Raw genomic sequence first — 13,632 nt, 5'->3', positions numbered from 1 at the left:
TGGTGATGGTCCCTTTGCCAGGGAACTGTCACCCATGATTGTTCCTGCACTTCACACAGGGCTGGGGCTGCTGGTTAACTTCACAGTCACCACTGTGATATATGCCCTAGTGTCTCCTTGAGGTCCTGTATCTTACCCCTATAGCCTTATAAGAAGGCAATACCTAATTTTTAAATGCTTTTGTTGCATTTCAGAGCCTGTAATTATGTGAGGGCTGTAGCATTGCCCATGAGAGAGTGGGGTCAGTGTTTTTTTTAAGGTTTTTTTTTTTTTTTTTTTTAATTTTGTTTTTGTAGTGTAGAGCCAAGGGAGTGTGTTGTTGGCCTGACAGTGGGGCAGAAGGCCCTGGAAGCACTTCATGTGGGTGCAGTATGGCAGAACACAGACCTGGTGGGCTCACCCTTGCTGGGGGAATGGTGGCTGGCACGTGCTGTCCCCTCACCGCAGCTGGGTTGTGTTTTAGGACATGATCAGTCAAACAGCCTGAACCCACAAAACTGGAAAGAGTACTTACACTGAGTGATGTGCAGCTGGTTAGTGTTCTGTGCTCAGGTCTGCTCCTCGGTTCTGTTCTTCTTTCCGGTGGATACAAGTCTAAAGGAGAGGACCACTGAATTATTGCATGTTTCTTCCTCATCACCAGGCACGTGGCTTGCTTATAGACAGGTCCGTGCATGCCAGTGTGAGTTAGTTATGTTTGTTTAACTGCTGAAGATAAATTAATGCCTGCAACATGCCCATGCGAAATACACCCCAAGTCACAGCTCTCAGTTGAACATTCAGCTGGAAAACCCTCAGAAACATAAAGCTTGCTATCTGCTGCTGAACACAGGGAAAAAAAAACATTTGTTCTTACAACTCTTAGCTATTCTGTATAGAAATTGCTTATATATCTTTCAACTGCTTAATAATATATCCATTAAAACATAATGTTGCAAAAGAGCATCAGACCCCTGACAATTTTTATGCACTTCTTAAGCACAGGACTAGACTCCTCTAGGTTGCACCAGCACTGCTTCAGCTGAGTGCTTGGTAGGGCATTTGCTGCTTTCAAGACTGGGTGGAAAATCAGAGAGGTGGTCTGGATTACAGAGGCACTGGAGGTTGGATAAGAGTGGAAATACGCACTCCTGTGGCAAATAAACCCTCCTGAACAGAATGGCACAGACTGGGTAGGAGCACAGCTGTACTGAACTGCAGCCGGGACATTGCACTATTTCACTCTGAGTGATTAAATGTGTACAGAAACCTTTCTTTACTGAACTTTAATTTTATCAATTAAACAAGGAGTTTAAAATAATAGAATCATAGGGTAGTTTGTGTTGGAAGGGATCTTTAAGATCACCTGGTTCCAACCCCCTTCTACAGTAACAGAGAGAGCCAAACTAGCCCAGAGGCATGGTGATTAGCTCACCTTACTGGCTGCGATTGGAATCAGTCACAGCATGAATTTAAACTCGAGGTGCTGCATGCTCACCAAAATATTTACATAAATCTGGGGCCGTGTGCTCTCTGTCCCTCCCACTGGAAAGTTAGTAGAGACAAAGGAGAAAAATGCAACAAAGAGCAAGAACTGTGCTTCAGAATGGCTAAAACAGGAGCCTTACCTGAGGAGCTAAGGGCTTGAAGCTTTAGCTTTCACTGCATGAGGAAAAGCCTTAGCCACTCTCCTGTCCTGGGTGAAAAGTAACACATTTCTCCCCCTCTTGTGCTAAGTTTTCTCTGGCTCAGGAACAGAGATGAGAAGTGGGAAAATAAGGCCCCAGCAAGGTGTTACCCCTCATGATTGCATCATACCTTAGCAAGTGGGGCCCCAGCTCGGGCAGCCCTACCTGTCGCTGCAGGGCTCTGTGGGGCGTGTGCAATGGTGTACCAGCAGCACAGCAGGGATGGCATCGCTACTTCAGGTGATCCAGCTCATCTGCAGACCGTTTCGAGTTGGCAGAGGTGCTCTTTCCCTCTGCTGTGCTTCATACTGAGTGGTTTAAAAAGCTGTTTCAGAACAAGAGAGCTAAAACTTACTTAATTCTCCACGAGCTCTCTTGCAGGGGGTGAACCTCCAGACAAGAGAGCACTTTTGGTCTCCAGACAAAAACTCACATTGCAAGCCTGTCACTTCCCTATATTATCTATTATACCTCTTAGCCATAAGGACATGAAGATGACACTTACACCTTTTTGCATATCCAGGCAGAAGCACAGAGGAACTAAAATGAAAGCCACCAGCAGTCCTGTGCCACAGGCCTTCCTTTCCAGCGTGGACGTCTCCTGGAAGGGTCCTGGCAGTCACACCTTTGCTTGGGGTGAGAGTACATTTTTAAAACTGCACTTACTGTGTTCTCTCTCAAAGAGAAAGGAGAAATCTGCTGCCCACAGCTGCTAAGAATTTCCAGGAATAGCATGCTACTGGTGCACCATTCGGATGGGTCCTCCCGAGTGAAAAAGGGTTCGGGACTCGAAGCAGTCCTGGTTTTATGGTGGCAGAAGAGGTGGTGGAAGGAAATACTGATATTTTCAGGTCCAAAATCTCCCATTCCTAGAACAACCAAACTAACACAGTGTGTGAGCAATTGATCATGTTAACTGAGCCAACAGCTCTTGGCTTTTCCTAGGCACCATCCTACGTGACCCATTTCCTTGATCTCACTGCCCATACATTCTACTTATGGCTGCAAGGTACTTTGGGCAGCAAGTTCAGCTTTCTGCTTCAAGCATTCGCTACCAATTAATTAGTACACATAATAAAAGTAGCATAAAACTATAACTTCATGCAGTGATAAACTACTAACCAGTGCGTGCTGTGGAATGATGCATCCATGGGGAACTTTGAACGAGTCAGGTGAATATGAAAGCAGCAATCTTAGTAATGGCAATGACACTGACAACAAAAAATATCAATATAGTCCACATTCATGGGATAAAAACCAGTTCCAGAAAGTAAGAGAGTTATTTGCAGGTGGGAAAAAGGAGAGAAGTATCAAAGGGTGGAACACAATCAGGTTAAGGTTGGAAAGACAAACCACTCCTTGTGCCTCAGATAACTATGTGACATTTTTTCAGTCTGTTCCTAGCTGGCTCCTGGCAGTCAGCATTGACAGAAGACACATAGACACAACAAGACTAGTAATTTATCTCCAGTGTTCCCTTCCTTCCAGTGCATCTGCAGGGAGGACCTCATGCTGCTGACATATATCATGGTATGCATTTCTTCTCACCCTTGCTGGGGCTACTGGAAGGAAAGCTGCTCTGGAATAAACAATGTTGAAACATCTCACATGCATCACATTTTAAGAGCCACAGCTATTGTTGCCTCTTACTAGGAGCTTATTGAGCAACAGCAGCCTATGCCCTGTGGAAAGTGATGGCTTGTGCCTCCTGAGCTGCCTCCTCACTGCACTTTGCGATGCTAGGACAAGCGAGAGGTGAGGGCATGGGACTTGAAATACAGTTTTTATAGGGATGAGGAAATCAGCTGTGCAGAGGTGGACAGAGTCCTCCTTTGATATCACATGCACCTGAGGGTTCTGCTTTGGGAAGTCACAGTAGAAGTACAAAGACTGGGTGATTCAGCCGATGAAATCAGCAGGCTACTATATCTATCCTATTAGGAAAAACACTACACCATACTAAGCTTTAAAACATTGCCCCTATAATTACTAAAGAGCCTCAGCTTACCTGTGGGTGTGGATGCCACTTATTCTTCAATTAACATACAATAATGGCAGGCTTCCATATCACAATCTACTTTTTTCAAGCCCTCCCATGCCTCTGGCAAATGACAAAATATATAATTGCCTGTCTATTTGATCATTATAGTGGCAAATGCAACACTGAAACAATTGCAGAAATAAATGTTGAAAACATTAACTATTCATAGCATAGCAGAATAATTTTGTAAATGTGCCTTTTTCTTAGTAAAGTCATGCTTGCTAACCAGCAAAATTACAGCCCACCTGGATCTGATGATCATTTCCATTTTCAATTGTTCAAAACAATTTACACTAGAGTAGCCTGAAGTGCACTGGTATGCTGGCAGGTGTAGAAAGAGAGGTTTATGTACAATAATATAATCCTGTGGCATTTTGCATTTCCAATGTGTGAAGGTTGAACGTCTTCCCTAGAAGAGTCTGGCAAACCCTGAAAAGTTCATTTCATTACGAAATAAGTGCTCTCTCATTTGCCTTTTTCCTGGGAGAGACACACAGGTGGCTGCCAAGGGATTTTCTTGTATTATAGGGTGAGACTAATGTTTATGTTCATTTGCCATGACATTGAAGAGTGCCACTCAGGGCACCACAGACAACTGAAGCTGTCCTAACTGTGCACCACTCATTCAGTGGGTTCCTTAAATCAACAACTCAGGACAAAATGTAGGGCATTTGAAGGTGAGAAAAATCCTTAAGTGCAATTATCTTTCATCTATGGAGATTGGGGATCAGGTTGCAGGTCCTAAGTCAGAGCTCATCTAAAACCACGGTAATGCAATTTGGTGTGACTGATGAGCCTTGGGAGAGAAGCACAGAGCTAGCAGCATTTAGTTCCACTCATTTGTCAAAATCAAGCTCCAACAATTTAAAACTGGAGTCTCTTACAGGCCTGAAGCAATGAACACCTGAACTGTTGCTGTATGATTTCTGAAAATAGCCACAGGTCTTTTCTGAAAAATGCACCTTTGTGGCTGGATGATCATTACTTTCTCCCAGTATATGCATATGACATTTTTTTCCAACACAAGGTACTGTGAAAGAGAGTATTTTATCCAGAAAATTGTCTCAGACTATGGGTTTTTTTTTTTTTTTTTCCTGATTCTCCACCTTTACCTCAGGCTCTATATCTCATTTAGCTGGCATCAGAGGACCAGTATGGGTCCTTGCCTTTACACCCCGGGTCTTCAGTCTTAGCCACTGAACAAGGACTGATAATACAGCTTTGCTGCTTGTTCCAGTGAGAGGGTGGTTGGACTCATTTCCATCTTGCAGTCATTTCATGTGAGCTGTCTGGATTAAGTTCCCCCTCATTTTCCATTAAGTGACTTGGAGTAGATATTACTTAGGTGATAGGATGAATGACAGAGTCGTATCCACAGAAGTATCCCAGATGTAGTTCTTTTTAATTATATTTAATAGCTTTACCAGATTTAATGCCTAATTAAAGTAAGTTTCAAAGTTAGTGATTAAATTAAAACTTATGAGTACATTTCCAGAGGTTAAGATACAGTGGTGAAGGGTCTGTTTTTCAATGAAGCAAATGTTATTTTTCTCTTCCTGCTTCTAGTAGAGGTGGAGGCTCTTTTGTTTGATTACCACCTTGTTCTAGGCTCAGAGTGGTGATGGAGGCTTGGGTCCTTGGGTCACTGCAGTCTCATCTTCCTTTACATTTCTGAAAAATGCTGCAGATTCTTTCTCTGGTTTGATTCTGAAAGATGGTGTTCTCCTATGGAAAACAATCATCACCAGAAAATCAGGGACAATATGGATGAGTTTAACTTACTGTGCATATTCAAGAACTTCTTAGGCATCTGTCTCAGCAGCAAAAACGTCAACTTTGCAGAGGGAATAGGGTTTCACATCACAGCCTGGAAGATTTTTACAGCCTCTAAATAATAAACTGATATACTCTACAGGTCAAATCTCCTAATTTGGCTCTGGCTATGTTTTCAGTGTCTGTATGGATTCTCAAGATGGTCCGTGATTAAAGTATTTGAACAGTGTAATTTCAGGCAACTGATTTCATCCCTTTAAGAGTCTGTGTTCCATTTAGACCCTGCTGGAGAGAATATTCAGAGGAAAAATCCAACGCTCCTAGTTAAGATTCTTGCTCTGGTTTCCTCATCTATTAGAACAAATTTGTCTCCATTGAGCATATAGGTAATCCAATTTTCAGATCACACACTTCATCTCAATAACTTTAGTGAGTAAAATAAGTGATAAAAGAATTCCTCTGGGATTCCCAGTTTTAAGTCATTAACCACAGATAGGATGTAGCTGACATCATTGAAGCCCAGTTTTGAAAACTAGCTGTAGCACATTATAAATGACAAAGTGAACTGAGGCAAAGTCCTACTGAAGGATACTGTATTCTACTGGATTAATAACAGAGAAGTAGGATGTTTGGATCTCAGGGCAATCTACTTCTGTAGGTGACTGCTAACTAAGTACAAACAGTGGTGGTGTCTGTTCAGCATTTCAGCACAGAACCCCCTACCTGAGGAGTACATTTTTGCTGGATTGCCTTTCAGCAGAGTCTCTTTCCCACAGACTTGTCTGGGAGATCTCAGTGCTTGGAGTGAAAGGCCTCACCATCACTGTGGAGTCTGGTCTGTTTCTATGTCCTACAAAGTCAAAGAACACAGATAAAAACATAGTAGTAAACTATTATTAGAGACAGAATCTGGTGTCTATAACCAATCCTGGATCCATACCAGTTTTCTCTGAAATTCATTATAATTGTGGCCCTTCCTTTCCAGTATGCCATTGTCTAGTGTGTTTAGAGGAAAAACTGTTGACCAAGATCCAAAGTAACCCTCTACTGAAATGATGGATATGGCTGTTGAGTAAAAGTACCCTTCTTTGTGAATAACCTGTCGCTGGCTGCAGAACAACTGAAAGGCTGCTTTGCAAGTCAGCCCAGGGCACTCTCCTGCTAGATTACTACATTGAAAAGTGGCATGCAACTTCTGTACTGCTGTCTAATGGAGGCAAAAAGGAGGGCTCAAAATTCTAAGGACAACCTCTAGTTCTCTTTCTCTCACCCTCGCTTGCTAAAACACAACTAATTCTTTCAGAAAATGAGACTGTACCTATATTATTCCGTAGTGACTGCAACCAGTTCTCCATCAGCATCTGAGAAGGTGCTGCAAAGAAATACTCTGCTCCATCTCTCAGTCTGTGAAAAGGGATAGGAGAGGGAACATTCTAATTAGTCTTATCTTTGACTAAAGTAAGCACTGTAAGATGCTGCAGTTATGCCTTCTCCAGTCTTAGGTGACTGTAGGCAAATGCAACCAGACAGAATAGCTGTGTAGACTGTCATTAGTGCAATTCTCTGTGAGTCTTACCGCAACATGAAGGCATTCTCTTTCCTGATGTAGTTTGTCAGCCTCTCACATTTGGCACCAACAATGCTGAGAGACAGGAGTGTGGATATATCCTGAAGGAGGACAAAATCATAACAAAATGTCTATTGTGTCTTTCCTCATAGGATTCAATTATATGCCAACATGTAGGCTGACTACACACCCTTAGTACCATTTTCTGCTTCTAACTTTATGGTCAAGCTCAATGAATAGGAAGAACCACAGAAGAGCAATGGACTGTTGCATTATATCTTGAAGGCAGATACTTGAATCAGATATTTCATTAAAAGAATGTTTGAAAACTTATGAAATTTTATTATTCAGTCTTGTAGTTGGTAGCCATTGAACAATTGTAGGATTTGACAAAACCAGCATTTGAAAGAGAAACAATTACTCCTAGCCCCAAGTGAAGCAAATGTAACACAGATCACTAGAAAGATTCAAAAAAGAAATTACCTTGGATGCTTCTTTTTCATCATTGTAGAAATCAAGCTTTAGTCCATCAAGTTTTACATAAAAGGACTTCCAAAACCTGGAGCCTGGCTATAAGAAAAATAATAAAATCTGACAATTAGTTGTATATTTAATTTCATTAGTGAAATCTTATGTGTGCAGCTTCCACCGTAAGCCAGGAGGTGCCCAGATTATGATCACAGAAGTTATCTTTGTCATGATTATCTCCTAAAAAAAGCAGAGTCTGTTGTTACTGTTACAATTAAAGGATTCTGTGAATCAAACAAATGATACAGTGGGGCTCAAGGAAGCTCTACACCATGTTGTAGTCAGCAATACCTTTCAGACAAGATGTGTAATTAAAGCTTGGTCTACTTTTGGACACTAACAGACTCAATTAATTTTTCTAACTGGAAGTAGGTAGTGCATGCTGGTCATGGTCTAGTTTGGGTAAATATGTTGTTTCACTGATAAGGTTGTCAATTTTTAGTTCATTTCCTAAGCTATCACCTGTGGAATGCTACTGAACTCTATGCAAAAGTAAATATTTCCTACACCAAATGTGTACTAGTGAAAGGTCAGTCTAGTATCTTCAGACTCTTCCAAATTCCAAAGATCCTATTACAGGTATGTATTCTTATTTTGTTGTATCACTAAATCACAGTAGATCAAGTTGACTAGTTTGGTGATTCAGAGAAAAGGAAGGCAAACATGCTGAGGAAGATACATCATAGCTTTTCAGTAAGATGGGAGTTCAGTATCAAAACAGACTAAATTGGGTGTGTCCAAAGGAATGGAATAACTGTATTTCTCTCCAGATGATGAAATCCATACCAGCTTCAATTTTCAAAAGAGATATTTCAAGTTAAAAAGTGTCAGAGGAAATATTCCATTCCATATTACAATTCAAGACTACCTGCCTACATACAATACCTCAGCAAACACTTAGATGTATACATACTGGTGGTAAATATTAAGAAACTTCCTGTTCTGTTATGATCATTATTTTACTGATCTATTATTTCTCCTCAGGATAAGAATTCTGATTTCAGTTTCATTTAACCCTGGATTAAACAAAGCACAATTTCCAAAAATGAACTGAAACCTTATTCTCTTGTAGTAAAGTTAGAAGTTTCAACCATGGGAATGGAGGCTTCCTCTTCCAACAAAACATCACACACTGATACAGGATCATGACACTTGTTGAAGGAAAGCATGATTAGTACATTCAAGTTTCTACTTTATCGTGGTTTATCATGGGTAGACAGATCCTGTTCTGCATGATTTGTATGACAGGCAAAATGTCATTGTCTCTGTTAAGGACTGGATCAGGTACCGATAAAATCAGTGAATACTTCTTTAGCAGTAACCGATTTAAACCTATAGTCCTGCTCACCTCTTCAGCGTGGTTTTACGCTAAAGAAGTCTGACCTGATCTGGACTGTAATTCAAGGAAAGGTGAAATAACCCAGAGTGGAGGCATTTTTTCTACCTGTTGTCTTCCTGGAAGAAGCTGGTCTCTCTTCTCTAGGATCCCCTCCATATGCTGGAGACTTGCAGAAACCTGAAATACACAAGAACATTGCTGTTAAACTTTTTAAAAGCCCTTGAAGATGTTACAATTTTTGAAGATAAGTGAATTCCACACAGAGAAATTGGTCTCTGCTGCCTCTAGCTTTTTTGTTCGTGGCATAGCCAGAAATCCTCTCCAGTTTGTAACCACATCTCTGATTCACTACTTGCACAAAGAGAATCCATATGCCTCTAGAACAATACGCTCAGGAAATATACCACAGTTTATGATGAAATTAATGTTTTCTTTTGAAATCCAGTCATTTGCTTACCTGGAACAACAATCTGGAACTTTCAACCTGGATTAATACCTGAAGGTCCTGGACCTCTCTTTCTTGGTTGACCAAGTTTGGAGGTTGACCAACATTTAGAGGTGTTAATTAGCATTAGTATTCAGAAGAAAGGGTATTGCAATACTGTTTACAAGGGACAGATATGATATCCTTACAATACAAGTTCTCTGTGTATTTGACATCCAAAAATTACGTGGCCAAGAGCCATTCAGTATTTTGACTTGATAGCATGATTAATAAACCATTCATTACAGATTAGTACATTTTATTACATTTGAATATTATTCTGATATTACTAAGTAGAATTTACAACTTAAAAGTTGTACATTTTTTACATTGTTGTAAATGTACAACTTAAAACTTGCCAAAGTATTCATGACACCCCTGTAATAATAATGAGTTATATCAGTATGTAGTGCTGTACTGGCATACTTGTGTATGTGAGATACACATTCCTCTTTTAAAGTGCGAAGGGGATGGGAACAACTTTTACCCTTCTATGAGTTAACAGCGAATTTCCTGCCTAGGTGAGCAACTAGGAGCTTCTGGTTCTAGACTTGCACCAGCTTTGGGCAAAGGTGTCACATAGTTCTGCTTCCCTCCAACTTCTAAACTGGGTGGGCACTAAGCATAGACATGCTCATGGGAAAGGCAAGATGTCATGAATAAATCAGCAGCTTTGTCTCTTTCTAAGGAAGCATCTTCTGGCTCTTGTTAAGTATTCTGCTGAATGTCCAGCAGTATGGATAGACTCTAATTTGGGAATGAAAACCAGAAAACAATGCAGGTATCAAGCCCTAGGCTATGAAGCTGAACAAATTAAAAATGCTTTTAAGCTGTATGCATCTGCTTAATGTTTTTGGAAAGCATACTGATTGCAAAGGACTTTCTTGTAGAATTTTCTGTATTTCATTATTTTAACTAGCACAGGGCAGCAGTTTTGTGGGGAAAAGTCAAGAATCCCTGGGTCTTACCAAGGATGCAGTCTCCAATATCTCCTGTGAGGACCTAGACAGCAGTAAATCAGGTGATGTATCTAATGACTTCTGGTCAGGCTTGGGTGGTGTTGCCGCTAATTTTGTTTGCAGGTCGGAGGAGGAACTTTCAGCACTTTTTTCTTGAGGTGATAAAAGCTCTGTGGCATATGATTCTGAGAAATTGCTGTTGTGTTGCAGTCTTATGGGAGTAGGAGATACAGGAGAGGTTAAAGAACTGTGATGCTCCAAAGATGTAGCTTGTGGGCCCACTGTCTTTGGTGTAGGAGGAGTAATAATCTCACTGAGTCTCCTCTCAGGTTTCATTTCTGTTTTTTTGCTGCTCAGCACCTCTGGGACTCTCCCAGAAGCAAACTGTTGGAATGCCACTGCAGGCTTTTCAACTGGGGAGAAAATTGTTTCAAGTGGAGTCCAGGACAGAAGTGGTGGTTGCACAGATTGTAGTGGCTTTGTGTTCCTTATCTCTATCACTTTCGGCGGTGGATTCTTTTTATCAGATGTTTTTCTTTTCAGAGAAGGAACCCGTACAATTTTGCCTTTATCCTTCTGCTCACTTTCTTCTGCGTCTGTTTGTTTCAGAAGATTCATTTCCCTCTGTAGGACATGAATATTACATTTTTGAAATTACCCGTGTAAGTAAGTTTCAAATACACTCTCTCCTGTCTCTGAATTTTAAGGACTCTACCTTCAGTGTTATTCTAACTGTTAGAACTAAATTTAATTGCTATGCCCTGAGCTAGAGACTTTAATAATCTCTAGACCTCATCTAGAAACTTTAATAACCTCTAGAGAAACTGTGCCACTTCTGTGCCACTGCTTCTCTAAGTTTGCTGTAGAAGTAATGAGTATTCTTACATGGAATGACTGGCTCCAGATATCTAAGATTGCAGATCATGCTGCCTCAGATACAGCTCATCAGCAGCCTTCTTCTCACCTTAGTTTTCCTGCTGAGCTGAGCAAATTTCTCCTCCTGAGCTGCAAGCATGTTCTCAAAGTCACGATGTTTCTTCAATAGTTCCTCTACTTCTGATACAGAATCCTGAGTAGAAAAAAACCAACAGATACAGAAGTCAAAACTGAAGTCTATCAGAACAGATTAAGCCTGAGATTTCCATCTACACCCATTTCATTTAGGCAAATGGAATTACCTTTTTTTTACAGGTTGCAGTTTGACAGCTGTGTGTGAGAAAAAGAACTCAAATAACAGCCTTCTTTTTTCCACTGAAGCCACGTGGCATCATGGCTTTCAACTGTAACTGTTTACATATAGTTTATGTACTTGGATTTTTAGCTTGAGCTAGGCACAGTTTGCTTCTCCTAGCCTAGTAACAACATGCATCTTAAACCTCTGCCTTGCTCTCTCCTTGTGTCGAAATATTTCAGTTTATGACAGTGTTTTCCCATTTTCACAATGATCAAAAGATAATCAACAATTAGAAAAAAAATATATATAGATGCTGGTCTTTAAATAGAAACTTGCACTCTACTATCAGCCATCTGTGCAAAATATTCTACAGCCCCAACAGAAGGTGGGGATTATTTCTCCTTTCAAAGCAGGTTCTCTCCATGGCAGGGAAGGTAGTACCATCTGCAACATCTCTTACTATGCGAAGAAGAAATAGGATGCAATTCTTCCCAGTCTTCTACGAACCCCTGGAGCCCACCACCGCCTGAAGCTCATCATCATGTAAACTGCAGCACCTGACTCATGTTCCCTTCTGTAACAGCATTAAACTCCTGCCCCTGTAATCTCAGGGCTGCATTACTCTCTAGATTGGTTTAATTTCAAGGCTGAGCTAGTGTATGCTCCAAGCAGTCAGAGGCATTTCAACACTGTGGCACTGTCCTTACTCACCCCATAGCTAGGGTCTAAAAGAAAGCTCTCCTTGGCAGCCAGCCATGCTTCTGCTTGTTCTAGCTCTCTGCGGAGCAATTGAATCTCCCAGTTTTCTTCATACAACTCTTTCCTCGTGTTCCAGCTCTCCTTTACTTTCTTCATCAGCTCTGACAGCTCTAGCAGTTTTTCTTCAATCTAAAAAAAGAACATTTGCAATGCCATGTGCAATGTGAGGTAAAAGATCCAACTGGACTTTCATTTGACAGCCAACTAGTGGATAATTTATCCTCAAGATCCAGAAGATGACCTCTAGATCTAAATTTTGTGTTATTAGCATAGTTCAAAAAGAAAATTGGAGTCCTCGTTTTTCTTGAGTTCATTTAACCTATGTGCTGCATAGTTATGTATTGAAATTGTATGCATTTTCCTTCATACCTCACCCCACCCTATAGCTGATTGCTATGTGATGTATTTCATTCTACTTCTTGTGTAGCTAGATGCTAAAATCTGATGTGGCTTATCTTTTCTGTGAAATAGCAATACCTCCCCACATTTCCCCATAGTCAGTGACTATTCTTTTATAGTTAGCTTCAAAATCAGTTTTTCAGGCAAAGAAGAAGAATTTTAAAAGGAGATAATTGTTGCCACATGTCACATAAAGTCTACAGCTTTTTGATAGTAGAGAAATGCTTGCTACTGTCCCTTTTAGTTTTTTTCTGTTTTGAAAAACAGACTAAGCTGCAAACCCTGCCTATTTAATATGACTTCTTCAATAGGTCTTGTCTGTAAAATGTTTAACTTATCAGCACACCTCCACAGACATGAAATGTTCATTTCTCATCAGGTCATCTCCTGCCCGTTGTATTTCTTCATATTTTAGCCACTGCTTCTCTATCTCACGCTTGTATTCCTCATGACGTTTGATAAGCAGTTCAGCTCCCAGGACATCATTTGCTAGTTCCTCAGATATCACTAGTGCATGCATCTCATTGGCCCAGGCCCTACAAAACAGAAAAAAAAAATGGTAAAAATTGAAGGAATATGAGTCTCTTGGGTACTCTGGAATACATTTGCTTTAACTAATACAAACATATGCTTCTTGATTCACCTAAGCTCTGGATCTATCCCTTATTCTAGCAAATGCCCAATTTTCAGGGGTAACCACTCCACTGTCTTTGGATTTCTACTCCTGTCATGACTAAAATCTTTCATTAATCACAACGAAATAAAATTTTCCTTATTTCTTCTTTGAAACAGGCTACTTAAAAAAATTCTGATAAATATGGATCATTTCTGATGAAAATTATTACACTAAAATGATAAAATGTAGTATAATATTGCTCTGCCAATTCAAGTATAGAAGCAGCATTTCATTAGTTATTTCAACTTTTATGCTAGACCTGCTAG

The 13,632-nt window shown here is 40.4% G+C and overlaps 1 protein-coding gene across 2 annotated transcripts in view; it reads right to left on the bottom strand.

The window, feature by feature from the left end:
- Positions 1-5,098: 5,098 nt before the first annotated feature.
- Positions 5,099-13,632, bottom strand: part of SPTBN5 (spectrin beta, non-erythrocytic 5) — a 93,225-nt gene continuing 84,691 nt past the window's right edge. For both annotated transcript variants that reach the window (XM_065754790.1, XM_065754791.1), the window contains exons 60-69: positions 13,037-13,226; positions 12,244-12,420; positions 11,323-11,427; positions 10,368-10,982; positions 9,021-9,092; positions 7,532-7,618; positions 7,058-7,149; positions 6,800-6,885; positions 6,205-6,331; positions 5,099-5,433 (exon numbers count right to left, since the gene is read on the bottom strand). In XM_065754790.1, coding sequence (XP_065610862.1) covers positions 5,319-5,433; positions 6,205-6,331; positions 6,800-6,885; positions 7,058-7,149; positions 7,532-7,618; positions 9,021-9,092; positions 10,368-10,982; positions 11,323-11,427; positions 12,244-12,420; positions 13,037-13,226 — 1,666 coding nt within the window. In that variant the 3' untranslated portion in view covers positions 5,099-5,318. The remainder of the gene's footprint in view (positions 5,434-6,204; positions 6,332-6,799; positions 6,886-7,057; positions 7,150-7,531; positions 7,619-9,020; positions 9,093-10,367; positions 10,983-11,322; positions 11,428-12,243; positions 12,421-13,036; positions 13,227-13,632) is intronic.

Source organism: Cyrtonyx montezumae, unplaced genomic scaffold (assembly GCF_038088225.1).
Source record: "Cyrtonyx montezumae isolate F1298 unplaced genomic scaffold, pur_monq_1.0 scaffold_10, whole genome shotgun sequence".
Taxonomy (NCBI): Eukaryota; Metazoa; Chordata; class Aves; order Galliformes; family Odontophoridae; genus Cyrtonyx; species Cyrtonyx montezumae.
Note: the sequence above shows the minus strand (reverse complement) of the source record. Positions and strands in the feature narration are given on the sequence as shown.